Source organism: Nanorana parkeri, unplaced genomic scaffold (assembly GCF_000935625.1).
Source record: "Nanorana parkeri isolate BGI_ZX_2015 unplaced genomic scaffold, ASM93562v1 scaffold353, whole genome shotgun sequence".
NCBI classification, from domain to species: domain Eukaryota; kingdom Metazoa; phylum Chordata; class Amphibia; order Anura; family Dicroglossidae; genus Nanorana; species Nanorana parkeri.
The window spans coordinates 659,289-682,118 of record NW_017306621.1 but is presented as its reverse complement, the minus strand read 5'-3'; the positions used below and the strand labels follow the sequence as shown (position 1 = coordinate 682,118).

General features: G+C 41.0%; 1 protein-coding gene across 6 annotated transcripts in view; it reads right to left on the bottom strand.

Moving 5' to 3' along the window:
• Positions 1-22,830, bottom strand: part of EXOC6 (exocyst complex component 6) — a 185,039-nt gene that overhangs the window by 116,709 nt on the left and 45,500 nt on the right. For all 6 annotated transcript variants that reach the window (XM_018558692.1, XM_018558694.1, XM_018558693.1 and 3 more), the window contains exons 2-5: positions 17,755-17,926; positions 14,259-14,306; positions 11,951-12,041; positions 6,286-6,331 (exon numbers count right to left, since the gene is read on the bottom strand). In XM_018558692.1, the coding sequence (XP_018414194.1) occupies positions 6,286-6,331; positions 11,951-12,041; positions 14,259-14,306; positions 17,755-17,926 (357 nt within the window). The remainder of the gene's footprint in view (positions 1-6,285; positions 6,332-11,950; positions 12,042-14,258; positions 14,307-17,754; positions 17,927-22,830) is intronic.

Below are 22,830 nucleotides of genomic sequence, written 5' to 3'. Positions count from 1 at the left end.
CCTTTGTGATCAGTAAATGCAAACAACTTATGGATGCATACTAACGTGCAAACCCATTTCATGGTGCCTACATGGCAGCATATTTTCAAAGAGTACAGGCAAGTATGATACAGGCAAGTATGATAAAATTTTAAATTTTCCTGGTGCCTACATGGCAGCATACTCTTGAAAATATGCTGCCATGGATAGGCACCAGGAAAGGAAAATGACAGGTAAGCATGATAATATACATCCCTATAGGTTCCTTTAATGTGAATTTTAACAGACAATAAAAGGCAAGAACTGTTTAACAGAGCACAGGGAGAATCCTGCTTTAAAAGTTGCGCGCAATGCCTCCAGAAAGTTGAGTCTACGGCACAATGTTAGTAGCAGGATCACTGAAGCAAGAGTTGGCAGCAAAAGTAGAAGCAAAGGTAACTTGAGGTAAGTTGGTTAAGCGTAAAGTATTTCCTACAAATATCTTAAGCTCCTTCATTAAAACAATTGTAGGATCTCCCATTTTTTGCAATCTATTTATTGCTTTTAATAAAAGAGCACAGCAGTTTACACCATGATCAATACGGGCTTTACAACTTAAATGTCAGATATTCATTTCTTTTTAACAGTTGTCCTCATATTACTTTTTAGCATCATACCAGAAACTCCCAACATGCAGATTTCAATATGTTTGTTATTTTGCTCAGCGCAGAGCTGTGGCAGCGGTTAATAGGATCACACTGGCAAGACATGAAAATAAATAACGTGGTCAGCGAAGGAGTGAATTGTGTAGGATGGCGTAAGCTGTAAATTAGAATGCCACAGATGAGTTTCAGGACTTCTTTCATCCAATTTCTAAAAGAGCAGCTTCACATGGCGTGACCTCTCGGGAGATAATTCCATAACGGCATTAAAAATCATATAAACGGTTTTATTCAAATTATATAAATCAGCTTATCGCAACACTGTTGGTTCATCTGGAAGGTTTTCCAATGCAGTTACTGAAATCAGAATTAGCATAATCCAACTTAAACCCATTCTTGAGCCCCTTGCTAATTATATATATCTCCAGCTCAAGGCCTTGCCCTTTCAACATCTGCTCAGATGGGAGCTTTGAGACTTTTTTTTTTAATTTGTAGGTCATTTGCAGGTCAGGATTTATGTTGTATTGCTTGCATTTGGCATTTTCTACACACAGAAATTTGTCATGTAGCTCTCAGCCTTAGGATAATGCATCTACAATGAATAGAAGAAAGCCGCTAATCTCATGGAAGTGAACAGGAAGAAAGGATGCCAATATTATAGAGAGACACTATGTTATTTAAAAAAACACAAAACGTAGCATATAGCCAAAGGGTCTCTACGGTCAAAAACTAGAAATAAATCTATATTTCTATATTGAATTTCCATAAGTTCTATCCCAGTCCTGATAATCATATCCACCTAGAAGTTTGTAAATTTACTTATTGAAGATGCCCATAGGATGTACTTACTCAATGCACTGACACAATTTTACTCAGGCCTGTGAATATGCACTTTCCTGTGTCACGACTCTAACTAAGCCTGCTGTCCAAACTACAACTCAACTCTTTCCCACTCTCTCACAGTGAACACAAAAAACACCCAAAATGGAACATCATTATTGCTTGCAGGAAGCAATGCATGATGGGATATGTAGAGAAATTGAGATTGCATCACATCAAGAAGCAGGGAAAGAGACAAGAAGCACACTGAGAATCCATGAAGATGCTGAAAGTTTTGGAGGGACAGAAGGCAGTACTTACTATAGAAAAGAGACTTTTTCAAGGAAGCTTTAAATGCATTATGAAAAACAACTATAGTGTGTATTCCTATTACAATGCTGATGTAATGACAGGATAGTATAGAGTTATGCTGGGACTTTACAACTCTTTTAAGGTATTGTGAACGAGACTCCAAGAAGGGAGAACCTGCCAGATATTTTGGTGTACGAGGTTTGTGTTGAACCAAACAGCTCTATACAGATGAGCAGTTGGCTCTACTTTACCAATGAATGTCGGCTACCCACCCAGCCGCGTGAATGACAGCTGGCTCTGCCTATCTAGAGGCAGAGCCAGTTGTACCTGCACCCTCCCCGGGCGGCTCCTCCACTCAGCGCCGGAGGATCGGAGCGGGGAGGGGAAAATCCCTGCGTGCAGCCGTGACTGACAGTCACCGCTCTCTGTAGGGAGATGATCGAGAAGTGCTTGAGTGACAGTATGCGTTTGCTCACTTCGCGATCTATTGACCCGTCGTGTGACAGTTTAATTGTCACATGTCGGCTCGATCTATGAGGATGAGCGATTTTCACTCACCTTATAGTTCTCCTTTAAGTAACCGATTTGTAGCCATGTCTAGTTGCACAGTTTTGATTATGGCTCTGGGTTACAGGCTGACATCCACTGATAGCTGGATGAGTTGGTGAAAAAAACATTGTATTCTTCTAGAAATATTCCTAGAACATTTTTAATTGTGTTGGAACTGTTACAGGAGAGCCAAGGAACATGTTTGTGTGTGTGAAGACAAAGGTGGGGGAAGCCGCACATCACCACCCTGAAGAAGTGCTTGGACATCATCACTTCTACATTGTAAACAGGGCTTTTTAATGCTTGTTCAGAATATGTAAATACTTTTGTGTGCATAGTCTGGGCACAGGTTCACTTTGTACATTAAAGCGGACCTTGCAATAAAAAGCGCGGTCAGCTTCACATATCGGCTCCCCATCCCGCATCATTAATAGCAGCCAGGCCCGGCGCTACCGCAAGGCAAGTCAGGCGGCCGCCTTACGGCGCTGCAGGGTGAGGGCGGAAAAAACAGGGCATTTTGACAAGTACTTGTCAAAATACCCCGATGTTTGTGCTATGTTTTTTTTTCACTTACCTTCGGCGAGTGAGAGCAGCGGCGAGTCAGCGCTGGTCCAGTGGGAGGAGCTACAGGTGGGGTCCTAATTTAGCTGGCCGGCGACTGCCTGAGGATCCCGACACGCGCGGCACCTCAGGCAGTCGCCGGCCAGCTAAATTAGGACCCCACCTGGAGCTCCTCCCACCGGACCAGCGCTGACTCGCCGCTGCTCTCCCGGGCCGAAGGTAAGTGAAAAAAAAACATAGCGCAAACATCGGGGCATTTTGAAAAGTACAAGTACTTGTCAAAATGCCCTGTTTTTACAGGGTGAGGGGAGCGGGGGCGCAAAAAATCCACCTTGCCTGTGTAGGCAGGAAACCTAGCACCAGCCCTGATAGCAGCTTTAAAGTTAAGTCCACCGCTAAGAACGAGCTGTAAGACAGTTAATAAGATATATTTACTTCACAAAAAGCTTTAGATTTCCTTTAAACCATACAATCACACAGATGTAAAGGGTGCTCAAACTTTATTGGTAACTTTTTAAATGTCTATATCACATCTTCATGAACAGACCTATAAAACACCAACTAGTATAAAGCCAGGCTTTAAGATAAATGTTCCCACTTAATAAAGTAAATGATACCAATTACTGGAAAAATAGGTACTACTCTCGTGAAAATAGCTACCCAAGAGCTGTACGAAGGACACTGCCAAGGTCAATTGTCTTGCTGTTTAAACTGTAAATTCATTTATGATGTGTTATGATAGATTAAGTAGATATTAATGAACTAGGAAGAGATCATTATTCCTCTGTTCCAACTGTGCTCCCTCAGGATCTCATGTAATGCTGCTCCTTAAATTGTTTTAGATGGAGTAAAATATTAAGGGATAATATTCAGTCTCCTTTGATTATATTTTCATTACATGTCATGCTGTTTAACTAAAAATCTTAATTTTTTTGAAGCCTTCATTACGCTTTTGACAAATTGCTCCATTTATATGAAACATCTGGCTTTTGTCAAGGCTAGATTTATTAGGGAAGAGTTTAAATTTACTTTTTGCCAATAGTTTTCCATGCGGGCATTCATTTCAAATCACTATCTCCGTACAAAAACTGTTGAGCACTGGCAACGGATGTGGATGGGGTGGCCACCTGCTCCATTGATATAACTTTTGTTAAATTGGCTTTTTAAGTCCTCACTTGCTGGTATATGGTCCCGGCCAGGGTCGCACACTTCCACCCCTCCCTCTCCACAATGTGTTTCAGGGGTTGCAATGTTGCTGGAGATATGCTACATATATGGCAGACGTGCCCTATGCTAAGCAGATTCTGGACCAGATTATTCAAACTCTTACAATTCATATTTCATATTCCATTACCGAGAGACCCTTGGCTTGCGGTGCTACACCTTAAACCTTGTCTTAGAAACCTTCAATTAAAGTTAACTACTTTAATTGTATTAGCAGCAAAGCAGCTATTGCCAAAGCTCGGAAGAGAAAGATCATACAGTTCACGGAAGTTAGACACCGCATTGATTCATTTTTCATAAATGAGAAACTCTCCAGTATTCTTCTGGACAACCAAAGAAAAATTCCTAAAAGTGTGGTCTCCATGGATACAACATGCTCACGCTTCGCTCTCTTCTGAAAGCTTTACCTCCTCGTAGTCAATAATTTTATCCCTGCCCTTCGGAGTCCCCCACTCTATTAATCTTTCTGCTATCACTCTTCTTCTACTCATATTTCTGACTTACCTCCTCATCGACTCTTTTTATCTTCCTGTTTTTTCCTTTAATAAGCTTGGATTTGTCTACCTTGACTCACTCACAAATCTGTTTGTTGACTCCTGTTTCTCCAAATATCCTGTTCTCACAAAAGATGTAACAGAACATTTACTTTGCCAAATTATGAGAACATTTGCTTATATTGTGTCCATTTTTTTTAATTCATGCTTTTCATGACACAGATGTTTGCAACTATTAAAAATGTTAATAAAAATAAACCATTGGTACCTACCAGGGCCAGTCACTATATTCATTCCTAGTAGGTATACCTCTATAAATTCACTACTCAGTCCAATCTATGGAAACGAGGTTCAAGTGACCACTGAGTTTGAGAATGGTGTCCCTAAGCAAAAAATTTTGGGTAAAGCTGTGATGGTAAAAAGGTCTTGAGGTCTTGAGCAGTCTAAAAATATTGTGCAAGCATGATGCAGGCAGGTTCAGCATCTACTTCCAAGAAAAGAGTGGAATAGCATCTCCAAAGCACTGGGGTAGAAAGGAAAGCAGGCATCAGTTTTTCAAAAGCTTCCAACGCTTCTAAGGGTCACCAAAATTGGTTAACAAAATGATAGGAGAAACTGGGGGAGACTGAATCTTGATGAACTCACAATAGTCGGTAGACAAGCAGAAGCAGATAACCCTACAAGCTGATTCATTTTAACAGTAATATAACATACTGGGGTCAATCAGTAGTAGATCATTGGGCAAATCTTGGTTTGGTGAAAACAGCTCCCTGCGGGGAAAGAGCTGGGAAATTAGGGACAGGGGATATTTGTTTGTGATGGTAATCTTGTTTAGGCAGTATTCATTTTTGACAACTGTGCAAGGACCTGTCTTTCTTTTTCCATGAAGAGAGACCAGGCGCCTGCTAATAAATTATTTTTTTCAGACAAAACATCGGATTTCTGTGATGCACTCAAATGTGGCTTGGGCTTCAAAAGGTGGTAACAAATATTTGGTTGAAGGGGGAATGATAAATCATGCAAAAGCTTCATGCTCACTGAAAAATGTTCACAAACTTTAGGACTACAGGGGAGGCATAAGACTCCCAATCTGCCCCTTAAGGGGATCAGTCATCTTAAATTAAAAAAGAACGATTAGGTACCCCTACGGACAGCTCACCTTTCTAAATATGCCAGTGCTACAGCTGGCAAAGGGGTGCAAGACTGACAGTTGTAGGCCCAAAGTAAACGTAACCTTATGAACAATCATGTGTCTACACCATGTTTACTATAGTGTATAATAAAAACATACTCATAGACAGTATGGCAAATTATGCCATTTAAAAAGCTGATTACTGTTCTTCCAGGTTTACTTCAAGAGAGCTTTACCCAACTATTAGGAGGTAAGGGCTATGAGAAAACAAATTTTAATATAATACATTTTTTGTGCCATTTCTGAGATATGGTACTATACAAGGAACCTGACCACTGTCTTTTCAGGTCAAAAAATAGCTTTGGTAGGCATTTTGCCTAAGCAGGGCATAGAGGGTGAGTGATGTTTATTGCAGAACTTTCCCACTGACAGAGCTTTCAAATTTAGTATCTGCTTAGAGGGTTCTCCTTTAATACAGTTTATTTAGTAAGAAAACAGATAGGTCATGTCCATTGGAAAGAAGACAACACAAGTCATCTGATTTACTTAAAACTAACATTGCAGTTACACTCACCGTTTTCCACTCATCTGTTCCTTTAGCTTGCTGTACATTTCTAAGGCTAAAAAAAACATGAAAAAAGTAACAAGTTGAACTATGACAATCAATCTCTTTGTATTTTTATAAATAAGTTAAGAATATTTTTTCTACAGAGCTAAACCATATTCCATTAGCCACTTCTCAAAGTTATAGATCAGCCATAGAGTTTTGATTGTTCTAGTCATCATGATTCTTGTTTTTCTTTTTACCTGTAGCAGTGGAGAATGGTAGCAAAACTAGCATCAAGTTCCTCTAGTTATAAAGTGACCTAGTTCTTCCCAAATAACTTGACACTGCTACTGTTAGCCCAGGAACATTCTCCAAAGTCATGAAGCTACAGCCAGGGTCATGCCCAGCTTTAATATTTTCACCTCAGATAATTGAAGGCAGGAAGGCCTTAGCCATACAAACGGAGAGGCGCCTTGATGCTACTTCTAACAAAGCGTGGACTGTTACTTTTTCATCCCTAATTAACACGTGCCCCTTCTGGGCCTCCGAAACACAATGCAAGCTTTGCACTCAGGGGTACCAAGCTAACGCAAGAGCTGGTCATCAATGGAAAAAGTTCATCAGTAGTTTTACTGATAGATATTACCAAATTAACTAATATTTACAATATTAAAACATGTAAACCTCTAATGTTCACAGCAGCAGAAATCCAAATTTAGTGCAACACATCCAAAACGGAGTGCTTTGCTTGTGCACTGGCTGTCAGTGTAGAACTATTAAGGTGTTCACACTTTCTAATAGAATAAAACACAGTCAAAATCAATAGCTGCCTTCCATCTAAAAAATGAACTTACTTTTGGCAATAACATGCTTTATGTTTGTGCAAGCATAAAGAACTGACTCCTAATACAATTCCACTGAACACCATCTGGCTCTAAAATGACTGCATACTCCAATGTAATTACACAAAATCTACAACCCTTTCCGTGGAAAAACAATCTTTTTAATTTATAAGTTTCCCATTCATCTAAGAGTCATACCCATGAGGAAGCATTAGAAAGTATGATCTGTTGCAAGCTCCTGCTCCTCAACATGTCATAGCTCAGCAAGGCTGAATCAGGAACAAAAAAAAACATTTTCCTGCTGCAAGACTGGCAATGCCACGTTGTAATGAGACATTTTCTACAACAGCACTTTTCTGGCTGTACATTTGTATGGATTTGTCTTATAACTGCACTGTCCTGGTTTCAGTATTACTTTGTTAGATTGACAGTATTCAGGCTTATAACTCTCCTTCTAGGCTCTGATTTTTTTACTGCAACTGTGTACGCTATTTACTGACTGTCCACTGACTGTGAGAGTCTGTTTAAAGTGACACTAAACTCAAGAGCTAAATCTTAAAAATGTATTCAAGTACCTTCACTATTAACAAAAATGTATCTTATTCATGTATCGCTCTCCTGTAGATCCTCAAATCATCTCTGAATTGGTGCTGACGCTGTCCTTCCTTCTGGAGGGTGGCTACCTTTGTTCCCCATGGTCCCTGTGTGTGTTGTAGTAGCCACCACTCCAAGCTAGGTCCTGGGATGGACTACAATCTCATGTTTAGTTTACTCATTTATATTGAGATTGTAGTCCAACACAGGAGCAAGCTTGGAGCGGTGGCTACTTTACAACACACACAGGGACTATGAGGAACAAACGTAGCCACCCTCCAGAAGGAAGAACAATGTCAGCACCAATTCAAAGACGATTTGAGGATCTACAGTCGAGTGATACACAAATAAGATACATTTTTGTTAGTAGTTAGGGTACTTGAATGTATTTTTAGGGTTTAACTCCTGAGTTTAGTGTCACTTTAATTTTGTACTGCTGAAATACTTGCCATAAGGCCGTGTTCACACCAAATGCAGAGCAGATCTGCATAAGTTTCTGCACATGCAGTGCAGTGGGTTGTGCCGCGTTTTTGCCGTGTTTTTTGCCGCGTTTTTAATGCGTTCCGGGCCGTTTTTGGTTTTAAAAATTGTTTTTGTTTTTTTAGTTTAAAATTGGCTTTCAGTGCGTTTCAGGGTGTTTGCATGCGTTTTGTTGTGTTTGCATGCATTTCAGAGCAGGTAAAATAGGGCCTGCTGCAGTTTTTTACCTGCTCTGGAACGGAAGGCTGCAATGTGAATTGGAGCTAAAAATACCATTGGATTTCAAAGTTTTTATTGGTTTCCATACTTATAAACTTTTAATCACACACAGAAATAAGGTCATATAATTATATAACATATTTATCCTAATAGGCATTGTCTAGCAATCGATAATCTTTCAACAGCGACAGAGCATGAGGAACAAGACTTCTTCCCCTTCTCTATAGAATCAAAACATTTCAGGAGCCCTTGATGCTTATTCTTATACCCTAGGTACTCCTGCCTTAAATAAGGGGGTAAAAATATATATTCGATTTTTCTCTCATGCCCTTGTGAGTACGACTATATATCCCTTAATCTGTGTATGCTAAATCCCTATGGATGGGTAGTACACAACTCCCACCAGGTGTAGTACACAACTCCCACCAGGGGGAAAGTTAAATGGAAACACTATTTAATTACGAAAAAGAAGAGAAAGTAATAGGGGAAGAAAAAAAAAAGAGAAAAAAAAAGAAGGAGGGGAGAATAGAGCAGAAAGAATACAAAATTGCAGACTCATAAATTCCTAATATCTAAAGCCTTCACTAACCCGAGGATTTGGGCAGGATGCCCGACAAATTTGAAATCCCTTGATGCATAAGCCATGGTTTCCAGACTTCTTCAAAGCTAGTGTATCTATCTTGCAATATACTATAGAGCTTCTCATGGATCATAATCCAATTTAGTTTGGATAGAACCATCGAGAATGGTACCCATTCTGATTTCCAGGACCGAGCGATGGAGATCTTAGCTGCTAAGGAAAAAAAGAACAAGAGATTGCCCTGTGCTCTTGGAATGCCTGGGACCGTTTTATTCAGGAGTAAGTATTGCGGATCTCTCGGGATATGAAACCGGAGGATCTCAGAAAACAGGGCAAAAAACGTATTCCAGAAGCGGAGCATTTTGGGGCACTGCCACCAGATATGGATCATAGTACCTTGCTGATTACATCCTCTAAAACATAAAGGGCTCTTCCCGGGGAACATAGTTGCCAGCCTAACTGGAACAAGGTACCATCTGGGAAAAACTTTATAATTGGCCAGCGTCAACCTCATAGTACACTGTTGCCATTCTTCAATAGAGAGGGCTACACCAATATCAGTTTCCCATGCAGTCATATAAGCAAGTTTCGTGAATGGTCCAAGTAATACAGCATATATTAAGGAGATCCCCCCCCCCCTGTTGGTCAGACCCCCGCGAGCACCACGCTCAAACTGTGTCAATAACGGGGCACCACTTTCAGGAATATGTAATGATTTCAAGTAATGCTGTATCTGTCTAAATCTAAACATTTCCGACTGCGGCATCTGCAAGGTATTTAAACAATATGAAAGCGAGATTGGTTTATGTAACATTATGAAATCTCCAATCCTATACAAGCCTTTATCCACCCACCATTGAAATGCTTTAGGCTGTAATCCCGGTGGGAAGCTTACATTATTGAACAGTGGTGCAAGGGGGGTATGAGAGGAGTCGATCCCTTCTTTAGCCCGAAACCTATCCCATATGGCCAAGGAATGTAACAAAGTAGGTAAGATGTTCTTCGGTCCCAGCTGGGAAGACATCCATTTCAATGCCTCAACAGAGGTACCCCTAAGCAAACTAATCTCTAAATTAACCCAATCGGGGACAACTGTCACAGAGTTTATAGAGAACAGCTGTGCCAACTGTGCCGCTCTGTAATAATAAAGCAAATTCGGAACCGCAAGTCCCCCCTGATTTCTAGTTTTAAAAAGGATAGTACGAGAAATTCTGGGGATTTTATCGCCTCAAATAAATTTGCCAATATACGACTGCATTTTGATAACATCTGTCCGTTGGATCGGAATCGGGAGGGTCCTGAAGTAATATAAAATTTTAGGGGTTAGGGTCATTTTAATTGCGTGAATGTGCCCCAGCCAAGATAAATTGTAGGTGGACCATCTCTTCATATCTTCCTTAAAGGCTTTGTATAATGAAGGGTAATTAGCTGTATAAAGTTGCTCATATAGCGGGGTAAGCTTAACACCAATGTATTGAAGATAGTCCACTCGCCATTGAAATGGAAATGAGCACTTAAGGGCCTCCCACAGCTACGGGTGAAGATTGATATTGAGTGCCACAGATTTAGCAGCATTGACTCGGAGTCCTGAGATCTTAGAAAACTCATCCAACAGGGTCATCAGATTGGGCAGTGAGACAAGAGGGGAGGTTATAAAAAGTAGCATATCATCGGCAAAAAGAGCACATTTGTGTTCCTCTGACTGGCAATTGATCCCTCTTATATCAGAGCTACCTCGAAGCAATATAGCTAAAGGTTCAATCGCCAGAGCAAATAGCAAAGGCGAGAGGGGACACCCTTGTCTCGTCCCTCTACGTATAGAAATAGATTCTGACAAATAGCCCTGTAGGCGAATCTGCGCTGAGGGAGAGGAATACAATACTTGGACTATATGTGAAAAATAAGGTCCAAACCCCCAGTGTTTTAACAATTGCAGCAAAAAATCCCAAGAGACCGAGTCAAATGCTTTCTGAAGATCTATAGAGAGTAGCATACCCTTTTGAGAGTGAAGGCCCCCCACGGAGTTGTTAAGCACTGAAATAAGATCGATTGCCCTCCTAACCTGATCTGGGCCCTGCCTGCAATACCATTGGAATACATTGGATGCAGTTTTGCTCCGGTCTTTAACTGCTCTGCCTTGCTCCTGGAACGCGCTTGGTGTGAACAAGGCCTAAATCTGTTTAGTTTACCAGTAGCTTCATCATGGAGCTGCAAAGAATTTTACCAGATCAAATGTTAGGCTGATAAGTGGAGTGCCAGGATACAGTCAGTTCACTGAATAATGTATATAAGGAACTACATTATATTAGTTGTCTTTTTAGATATTTCTCCAATCACTCAAAAATGTTGCATTTCAGCAGATAATGTATATACAACAATTGTATATACATTATCCGATGAAATGCAAAATTTTTCGGTCATTGTATTACAATTATCGCTTTAATTACTTCAAATATCTGCGACTTAGCCCTGGTTCACACCTAGGCGGCACCGTTTTTGCGTGTTTGTACGCACGTTAGCAGCATGTGGTTATTTGCACGTTGTGCACATGTGTATGCGCATTTAAAAGCGTGTTTTTATTGGCAGCTCATGCGTATAAACGCTCAGAAACGCTCACGAAAATGTGCAACATCCTTCTGTTGGGTGTTTTTGGGCATTTCCAATTAAGTCTATGGGGATGAAAAGCTTTTAACTGCCCAAAGAAGCTCCTGTATATTTTCAGGCGTCTGGCGTTTTCCTGCTAGGCGTTTTGCTGCTCAGGTGTGAACCAGGGCCATTGAAAATCATGGGATTTCCTGTGTTGGGCAGTTAAAAGCGTTTTCAAACTGCTCAAAAACCCCTAGTTGTGAACCAGGGCTTAGTCTTTTTTACTTCCCTACAAGCAATTATATTTTAGCTAATTGCTAACAGCCAGGTAAAAATAACTGGACCTGTCCAATAATGTCACTTAAATATAGTAGTACAGAATGTTACTCACCCGGAAGGCACAACTGCAACCTATCAACAACAGTTGCAATATTTCTCTGCTGTGTTCTGCATCTGATGATATCTTCTGTCTTAGCAATGACCTGGCAAAAGAAAAAACAACATTTTTAACACTAAAGGCAAAAAGCAGTATTGGAGAAAATCTCTTTGCAAATAAAATTGTTAGAAAAGTGGCTTATTAGCTATCACTGCTGTCATGAAGAGTTTGGATTCAGAGATTAAGCAGCACAAATGTTATGTACTGTACCTGTCTGACTGTGGTAAGAACATCAGATGAGCGGTCAATTAAACAGGTTCCCAGGATGAGAGAAGAGTGGCATTACAAGGTGCGAAGGGGGTTCTTCACAGTAAGATCAGTTAGGGTCTGGAACTCACTGCCACAGGCGGTGATTTCAGCAAATAATGTGGAATTGTTCAAGAAACTTTTGGACGATTTCTTAAGGGACCGTAATATACAGGGGTACGGGTACTCCTAGAATGAGATCCTAATAGGTTGGACTTGATGGACTAATGTCTTTATTCAACCTCAAATACTATGTAACTATGTAACTATGTAAATGTAACATGTTCCTGGACCTTTCACCACCAATAACTACCAATGGACTTTCCAAGAGAATGTCATCAACGTAAGAGGCTGCAGCGCTTTGGTTCCATGCCTCTTTATTAGGATGTTCATTAATTTAAGGTGGACCTATGAGTGTAAACATTTAGCTTCATGCCCCCTATTGTTTTGACCCATTAGTTTAAAGGGAAACTATAGTGTATCTTAAGTGTATCTTAAGTTTTGCCTGAAGTATACTTTGATTTGGTTTTTACAAGACTGCTTTTTAATATAATGTGGTAGCATTTTTTACACAGACTTGTTGATTCTTGCTCTAGTAGTTATCTATATGTCAAAGTTTAACTCTTGCTAACAAGTGCTGAACTAACAGAAATAAAGAAAAGCTAAGGCTAGCTATAGATGGGAACATGTCTCTCTGAGAAGGAAAATTTGGGAGACAAATACCCATCCTTGATTAGTTAGTTGTGAGTATCTTGAGCTGCCCATATTCCTGCATCTACCTAGAGGGAGGACGGCTGGACGCTGTATGAGGTGATTTAATGCAGTTTGAAATCCAGCCGTCCAATTCCCATCTCTCCTAACTAAAACTCTGTACCTGCGTAGGGAGCTCCGCCTGGGAGAGAATGTGCAGAAGCCTGAGCTCTGCAGCTGTGATCGAGTGATCACAATTGCAATGCTTTCCAGGCTTGAATGCAAATATTAAAGAAATGCATATTTTTTTATAAATGATTATTTATGCATTTCTTTAATTTTTGCAAAAGGTGAACTTATCCTTTAAAGGTGGAGATGTAGAGAAAAAGACCCATGAAAAGTAAATGATTGTAATAGTTGATTAATTATTAAATAATTATTTAATGAGAAGGAATAATAACTGTTCAAGATAAAGCCTAGAAAAATGACAACAACATTTTAGCTGCCATGTTTATGTGCAAATGCAAAGGTAGTATGATGAAAATAAAAGTGAAACTTAAAGGAGAACTATGAGGTGAGTAATTTTCACTCATGCTCATAGTTCGAGCCAACGTGTGACAATAAAAAACATCGGCTCAATAGGTCGGGAAGTGAGCGAACACATACCGTCGTTCACTCACTTCTCGATTATCTTCCAGCAGAGAGCAGTGACTGTCAGTCACGGCTCCCAGCAGGGATTCCTCCCCTTCCCTCTCCAACCCTCCAGCGCTGAGTGGAGGAACGGACAGGGGAGGGGGCGGGTACAACTGGCACTGCCTCTAGAAAGGCAGAGTCAGCTGTCATTTACGCAGCTGGGTGGATCTCGATAGTAATGTCGGGATCCATCCCGGCTGCGGCGGTCTCAGTATACCGAGAGCTGTAGCTCGCGATATACCGAGCTTTGGCTGACAGGAGAATGCTAGTATATGTACTCCCGTGACCCTTAAGAGAACTATGGGGAAAAACACTTACCCCATAATTCTCTTTTAAAATCACACTTCCAAATTACAATAAAGCCTTCATAATAAAAAACAAGGGTACGTCTTAGCTTTCTTCTTTGCAATATATCCTTTGCTGCACAATGGCAGGTGCATTTTAATCCAAATGCATACAGAGGTTATGCAGCCAAAGGCTCATTTCACATGACCACACAAATTTGGGGTCACAGGAGGCGTAAAAGATGCATGGGTGGGAGGACATAACTGAAATCAGGCCTACCTTGGGTACAGTGCTGTGGAACATGTAAATCCTGTATGAATAAGTCATAAATAATAACCGCATATCTCACCTCCTTCCCAGCATCCTGAAATCTTCGGTTGGTATCAGTAACCTGGACCTTTAAAGAAATAATTTTGTCTTGGTTAGAGAAATAAGAAAACAGGGCTCTAACATAACTGCTCACCCTTGTAATCAGATCATGACTCATGAGGAACTTAGAACAAAGTTGGGCAAATTCAAATTAACTCTACAGTTTGAACTTGAACTTTCAACCACAAAGGCCTTTTGTTGCCTTTAATTACTTATGACAGTTCGGACTAACAGATTCCGTGGCAAACTTCTCAAATTTACTTGGGATTTTTGAACTCTCCTTGTTCCTGCGGGTCTGTCAAACAATTCAAATCATTGACCCAATTGGCCACTGGTCCCTTTTTGATAACCTCAATGAGGTCTATGCTCCATTCATTGTCCGCGAGAGATGGCGATGGCATTTTTCTTGTAATTAAACATTCATACTTTGCTGAATGCAAACATTGGGTGGCTGATTCACATCAAAAGTGAAAATATACAAACCCCAGCAAGATTTTTTCATGCTGCAGGTGCAGAGCCAGAGCGCGACCTCATATTTTCCCACATATTGAGTGACCCATTAGGTCATCGTAATAAGGAAGCGCATTCGGGTGGATTCAAAATCTCATTAATTCCCGAACAATGATGCTCAATGAACTCATTGATGCCGCGTTTTGTCCCCTGTTATCTGAATATCATTTAGATAATGGTTTGCCAATCACAGGCTCCGCTGAACTGCGCTCGACTTGTCTGCTGCCCACATTTGTGTTCTGCAGAAGTGTAAAAGGAGCTAAAAGGGTTGGTACAGTGTGACCTCTGCTGAAGCTCCTAACACTTCTCTGGAAGATGAAGCGTAATTTTTCCCAAAGCTAAAACACTACAGCACAATTACCAGCGATATCCCACACATAATTGAAAATCTGAGCTGGCTCCCAAGGGGTACAAATGTAATTTGGCAGGGGCTGCTGGAAGGAAATGAAAAGGGGAAAAAGAATGTTTTGTGTGTTTTGCTAAAACTCGACAGTGACGTTGATGCACCTGCAGCACAAAACATCCTCCTGGATAAATACGGGGGCTACTGGCTATTGATGTGCAGGTGCTGACCTACACATGAGGGACTGTCACTGACGCAGGAGTCAACTGCATGTACGTGCAAAAAAACATTGTGTGGCTTTGGCACAATGGAAAAGATAGTGAGCTAATGAGGATTTCTATCATTACTGGGCAAGTACAGAGAGAAGAGAGTTTCTGCTTGTCCTGGTATACATCAGTGCAATGCAGTCAGCAGGCCATTGGCCAGACAGAGCTCTCTGAGGTCATCAGCTTTTATGAAACCATCAAAAATTCTACTTCATGATCCAAATTGAAGTGTAGGCAGCCATTATAAGGAACAAAATCAAAAGATGTGAAAGCATTCACTACCTGTCTAATGGTATTTCGCCAGCAGTGCATACAGACCATTTTGTGGGACTACTTAAAGAACATTTCAACATATATTTATGCTTTATATTAGGGAGGCACCGATACCGATACTAGTTTCGGTATGGGTGTCCATTACGAGTATTTGGATGAGTCCATGACCGAATTATCCCGATACTGGAACTTCCAGTATCAGGAGGCTGGGCGGTGAGTCATTACATGCAACACGGCTTCCTGATTAGCCGGGAAGACTTAAGTGACCACCAGGTGACGAGGGAGCATGGAGATGGCTTTCTGGCCAATCAGGAAGCCAGGCAGCGAGCAATGACTCACTGCCCGGCTTCCTGATTAGGCGGGAAGCTGGCCAATAAGGAACCCGGGCTGTAATCCATTACCCGCTCGCCGGCTTCCTGATTGGCCAGAAAGCCAGCTCAATGCTTCCTTGTCACCTGGTGGTCACCTTAGTCTTCCTGGCTAATCAGGAAGCCGGGCGGCAAGTCATTACATGTTACCCGGCTTCCTTAATAGGACTTCCGGTATCGCTATTTGGTATCAGCGCGTACCGAAAAAAAAAAAATCAGTATTCAAACTCAATACCCAAAAACCGGTATCGGTGCATCCCTACTTTATATGATAGTATCTATAGCTTTCACAATACAGGGATGATGTTGGAAGGATGAATTACTTGCTGATTGATTAAATCTCCTATGTCCTCCATACTGCCATTTGAAAGAGGTCTTAGTCTCTATCAAAGACAGGAGCAAGAACTGGAATTCCAAAGAGATGGTCAGTAGCCTGAAAATTGTGTGATTTAGTGCACCAGTGGTTGTCCATAACTACAGTGACAGAGTTGAAAGAACGAGTTGTTATTCTCTCTTTAAACAATATTGTGGTATTAGACTAAAATAATAAAGGTTATTAAAGTGTAAAGCTACTCATGCCCATCAGAGGGTGGTTGGACATGCAAAAATGACCTGACCAGGAGATTATGGCTATGGACAAACGAGGGGGAGAGTAGAGAGAAATTCAGGGTGCCAGCCATTTCATATGTGGCTATTGAAAAATGGTCAAAATTTACTGAGAGAAATGTTGCCTACTTTAATCTGCAGATGACAGTGAAGTGTTCACATAACTTAAAGCAGTATATTCCAAACCTGTTCTTATGTCCCAACAACAGTGCCAAGTCTGCAGGTAACTTCACATTTGCATAGGCTTAGTAATTCATGGTTTAGTACTGTGGTTACCTACTTGTGTGGCTATCCACAATACATTTATTTTCGGTGGCAGGTGAGAATGGACTTTTAACCTTTGATCACCAGAAGTCCCTGAAGTCTAGATTCCCATGCCATATTTATCTACATTAGAATGCATCAATTTGCTTGACTATAACTGTGGCTATTTTGCCGACCTAAATTATTTTTACATAATTGGAGAAAAAGAGCATATATTTTTTAATGTATGTATCAATGTTATTTTAATTCATTTTTAATGCTGTAATTGTATGTGATAAATACAGTATTTAAGAGAGTCACGCTGCCATCTTCAGGCTACAGTGGCATCTGCAGGCTGAAAGCTCATTATTTGAGAATGAACATCCAGCCATCATGTGATCAATATGTCAGCTATGACATAGTGAGCACATGATCTAGAAGCACTCTGACTGGTTTCCAACCATTAGACTGACAGCTAGCAGCCATACACAGTGTCAGCTGCTACCTGTTATGTTATGTAATGTGAAATGTTCCCTCAACATGGGGTTATCATGCAAGGAAATGGTAATTTACAGATTGTGAGCAGAAGAAGTACAAGGAGAAGAATCACTTACTTCTAAGTACAAATGCTGTACTGGTCCATATCAAATTTCTTTTGGAACGTGTCTCAAGCATGCACATAGTTTCAACATTCGCTATATTAATACCTCCCACGTGGTAACAAGCATAGTTTGAGCAATAATCCAAAAGAAAAACAGTTTGTTGGTCACAGTGCCTATGTTAATAAAACAATCTAGTTACCAAATACTATTTACAACCAATGAAACTAGGTTCACCTTGACAGAGAGGAAATAGAAGAATCCTTACCTTAAGTTTTTCAGCATCAGCCCTCACTTTTAAGAGTTCATTGATTGCATCTACAAATCCCTGATGGTGAAAATTGCACATTTTCTCAATTTCCCGGTCATGATTACGAATCCTGGTGTCCAGTTTTTCCATAAATCTTTGGTGGGCATTTGGCTGGTCATCATAGACAGAGCTGTGGAGACATAAGATGTGTGACATTGTTACTGACATTGTGGAAGTTAGTTAATAATAAAACAGGATGGTGCTGTTTCCCAAACCTCTTTTTGAAGGAAATCTGTAGTCTTTTCAATTGGTTTTAGATGTACAGTCGACCCCGCGAAGTTCGTGGTTCAGCGTTCGCAGCCTCAGTCGTTCGCGGATTTTTCCGTGAGACTGGCAAAAATACTTGGTGGCGATGGTTTTGACAACATCACTCAAGATGAGGTCAACAACCTCATTGATGCCCACTCTGAACCCCTGAAGGACGAGGATTTGTCGGAGTTAACAAAGTCTGCCAGCAAAGAGGAGGAGGAAGCAACAAATCCAGAGCAAGAGGAAGAGGAGAAGCAGAGCCTGGAACATCTGTCCCAGATATTTAGGAGAGAGAAGGAGTTAAGTGATAATTGAAGCAGGGGATCCCTATATGGTTGGGGCTCTCAAAGTTAATAATGGCATTGATGCTGCCATTCAGACATATAAAACGCTCCTCGACACCATGAAGAAACAACGACAGCAACTTCCCATCACAATGTTCCTCAAACCTATCAAGAAAAGCCAGCACAAAACCCGACCAGCAGAAGAACTGTCAGAAGATTTGGCTGTTCCTGAAGAAGAGGCGCCTACCGAGGAGCTGTATTAAGCTGAGTTTGAAATTAAATGAAAGTGTTTTGGGGGCATATTTAGGGTTTACACTATAAAAATAGGCATTTATAGGCATTTTTTTGACCACATTCAAAATTCGCGATTTTTCACAATTCGCAGGTGCTCTAGGAACGTAACCCCCGCGAACTTCGGGGGTCGACTGTACATGTCAAGAGATCAGCTTGATGCATACAATCTTACTAATGTGCAATAACAAAAAATGTATATATGTATAGTTTTTAATTATATTTATACATACTTTATTATTACATATGCAGGTTCTGCTCCTTTTCACAATGCAAGCCTATAGGTCATAGATTGAAAACAATGCACTCCCTGTGTGGCTGATATGTTATCTATACAGTTGTTAACAGGTTAGGAAGAGCAATTGCAGTAGCTAACCTGTCCTCCCTGTAGTGGCTTATCTACAACACTTTACAGTTCATAAAACAACAAAAAAGGAGAGGAAGCTTATAGAGATGGCACATTTCCAATTTTGTTAAAGAATGGTCATAGACAACGTACAGAGATGTGGAGAGTCGGGATCAGAGCTGATATTACAGATTGCTTTACCAAGATTCGGAGTGTGCCATCTCTAGAAGTGAACGTCTATACAGGGTAAAGGGTGTAAAGGTTTGTACACTTGATAAGGTGTGTTAGTGGTGCACCCTGATCTGTAGTGGGTCCAGGACATACCAATCCTCAACTTTGGAGTGGGTCCGTTTTCCTTTGTCTGCTATCAGCACCGCCATGTGTAAAGTACCGGTTGGGGATGAGATTTATGAATGGGATCTGACCTCTGTGATACTGTGAGGTCTAATAATTTGGAGCGCTTATTACTACCTTTACAGCTCCTGGGTGAAGGCATATTTCAGGATACAAAGGCTGAAGCTCGGTATGGATATTCTATTGCAAACAGTTGAATAATTTATCTTGTAAAGTGTGAAAAGAAGAATAGGATTTTAGTTTCTACAGCTGCATTTTACAAGAACTGACAGTCTGAGGATTACCTGGGTGGGGATTCGGTCACGGTGGGTTTGGTCTGCCATGTAGGTGGGCCGGGCTTAATGTCAAAGCAATCGCTCAGGTATGTCTATCATGGTTGTCTGACTGTTGAAGTCCCTGTGCTCAGTTTATGTCAATCTCTACCCATCTGTCACAGTGTCAGCCATCAGTCGATGTCCATCACATGCTTCACTGTCAGTCTGTGCTCATCCATCTTAGTCTGTGCCTGTCAATATCCACCACCATGTGCCCATCCATCACCTTCTGAGTTGGTGTATATCAGTTTGTGAAATTGTTTTGGTGTATTATAAGGAACTATATTTCTGCTGTAGCAAATCAGGTTTACCCTTTAGTTTTATGACCTTCATAAATGCATATGACCTGGAATATGTAAACCCCGCTATCATCCTGGCTGAATTGTAATATTTCTCTCACTTCCATTATTCCTTTCCCTTGTGTAAAAGGTGCATGTGAGAGGGACAACGTATTACCATGCTGACCGCATAGGGGTACATGGTGTGGTTCACTGAGTGTATTAGGGGGCCTGATGGACGGTGTCCTTTCTGTACACTGTGCTATACATGGCACACTCCACACTGACCCATTCTGTGCACTGTGATTTACATGGCATACTCCACACTGGTCCATTCCATACACTGTAGAATGGCATACTCTAGACTGACGCATTCTGTACACTGTGATTTACATAGCATACTCCACACTGGTCCATTCCATACACTGTAGAATGGCATACTCTAGACTGACGCATTCTGTACACTGTGATATACATGGCATAGCCCACACTGAACCATTCCATACACTGTACAATGGCATACTCCAGACTGACACATTCTGTACATGGCATACTCCACAGTGACCCATTCCATACAGTGTGATTTTTTACACGGCATACTCAAGGCTGACGCATTCTGTACATTGCATATTCCAAACTGACCCATTCTGTACAATGGCATGCTCCAGACTGACACATTCTGTACAGTGTTATATACATGGCATACTCCTGACTGATCCATTCCATACATTGTACAATGGCATACTCCAGACTGACCCATTCTGAGCATGTCATACTCCAGACTGACCCATTGTGTACATGTCATACTCCAGACTGACCCTTTGTGTACAGTGTACAGTGTACAATGGCATACTCCAGACTGACCCATTCTGAGCATGTCATACTCCAGACTGACCCATTGTGTACATGTCATACTCCAGACTGACCCTTTGTGTACAGTGTACAGTGTACAATGGCATACTCCAGACTGACCCATTCTGTACATGGCATACTCCACAGTGACCTATTCTGTACACTGTGATATACATGGTATACTCCAGACTGACCTATCCTGTACATTGTGCAGTGTGTTAAACACTAACTGTATACACTCAATGCCACTAATCAACAAACTATTGTCTTTTTAATAGACAAAGGTTATCCGTACCTCTGAAACATGCAAATTCCACCCCATGTATGAACCACCTCACTTTGCTAGTCATATTAAAGATATGATGTGATGTCAGATCCATGGACGTATTTGGAGAAAGCGCATACACTAAGCGTTGCTCCCTGCAATCAATGACAAAGGAATGTTTTGATTGCCTGCTTGTAACGTGACTTGATTGACATTTTACTTGCTTTGCGTTTTAAAACTGAGAAACACCACAAAGTACTAGGAAGAATCCTCTGCAGGTGCGGCCCTACTGATCTATAGTAAGACTAAAACTGGGACATACATATGGTTAGACAGTCTCTAACAGCTATGAGAGAACTTCACTCACTCAGGGCATCTATATACTTATCAATGGCACATATAATACACTGCAAATAGAAAGATGGTAAGTGGCTATCAGTGTACAACCAGAAAACTGTGCGTAGTAGGGACAGTTCACTACACAGTGCTCACAACACTTTATGTTATCTAGCAAGAGGGATGCAATTTTAAACTGGATTCTAAAAACCAGGACAAACATAAGGATTAGTTAGGCTCCATAAATATTAGTACCATTACGCAAAAAAAACCCTAAACGTTACACCTAAAAAAGTAATTATAGGCTTTGTACCAGATATAGTACTAACATTCTAAGCTATAGTCAGTGAGCGCCATCTTCTGGAAAAATGAATGAAGTCCTTTTATTTTCATAACAGCAGTAAAATATATCAGTTTATGTTAAATTGAACATTAGACCTATTAACCTTATATAAGCTTCATTATAATGTTAATGTATTATTAACAGTCATGATTTATATTTTTTAATCTTTTTGTAAATCATACCTGATGATCCTAGCATGGATCCTATCATCATACCTGATGATCCTAGCATGGATACCTATCATCATACCTGGTGATCCTAGCATGGATCCTATCATCATACCTGATGATCCTAGCATGGATACCTATCATCATACCTGGTGATCCTAGCATGGATCCCTATCATCATACCTGATGATCCTAGCATGGATCCCTGTCATCATACCTGGTGATCCTAGCATGGATCCCTATCATCATACCTGATGATCCTAGCATGGATCCCTATCATCATACCTGGTGATCCTAGCATGGATCCCTGTCATTATACCTGGTGATCCTAGCTTGGATACCTGCCATCAAACCTGGTAATCCTAGCATGGATCCCTATCATCATACCTGGTGATCCTAGCATGGATCCCTGTCATCATACCTGGTGATCCTAGCATGGATCCCTATCAGCATACCTGATGATCCTAGCATGGTGCCTTGTCATCATACCTGGTGATCCTAGCATGGTGCCTTGTCATCATACCTGGTGATCCTAGCATGGATCCCTATCATCATACCTGGTGATCCTAGCATGGATGCCTATCACCATACCTGGTGATCCTAGCATGGATCCCTATCATCATACCTGGTGATCCTAGCATGGATCCCTATCATCATACCTGGTGATCCTAGCATGGATCCCTATCACCATACCTGGTGATCCTAGCATGGATCCCTATCATCATACCTGGTGATCCTAGCATGGATCCCTGTCATCATACCTGGTGATCCTAGCATGGATCCCTATCATCATACCTGGTGATCCTAGCATGGTGCCCTGTCATCATATCTGGTGATCCTACCATGGTGCCCTGTCATCATATCTGGTGATCCTACCATGGTGCACTGTCATCATACCTGGTGATCCTAGCATAGTTCCTTGTCATCATACCTGGTGATCCTAGCATGGATCCCT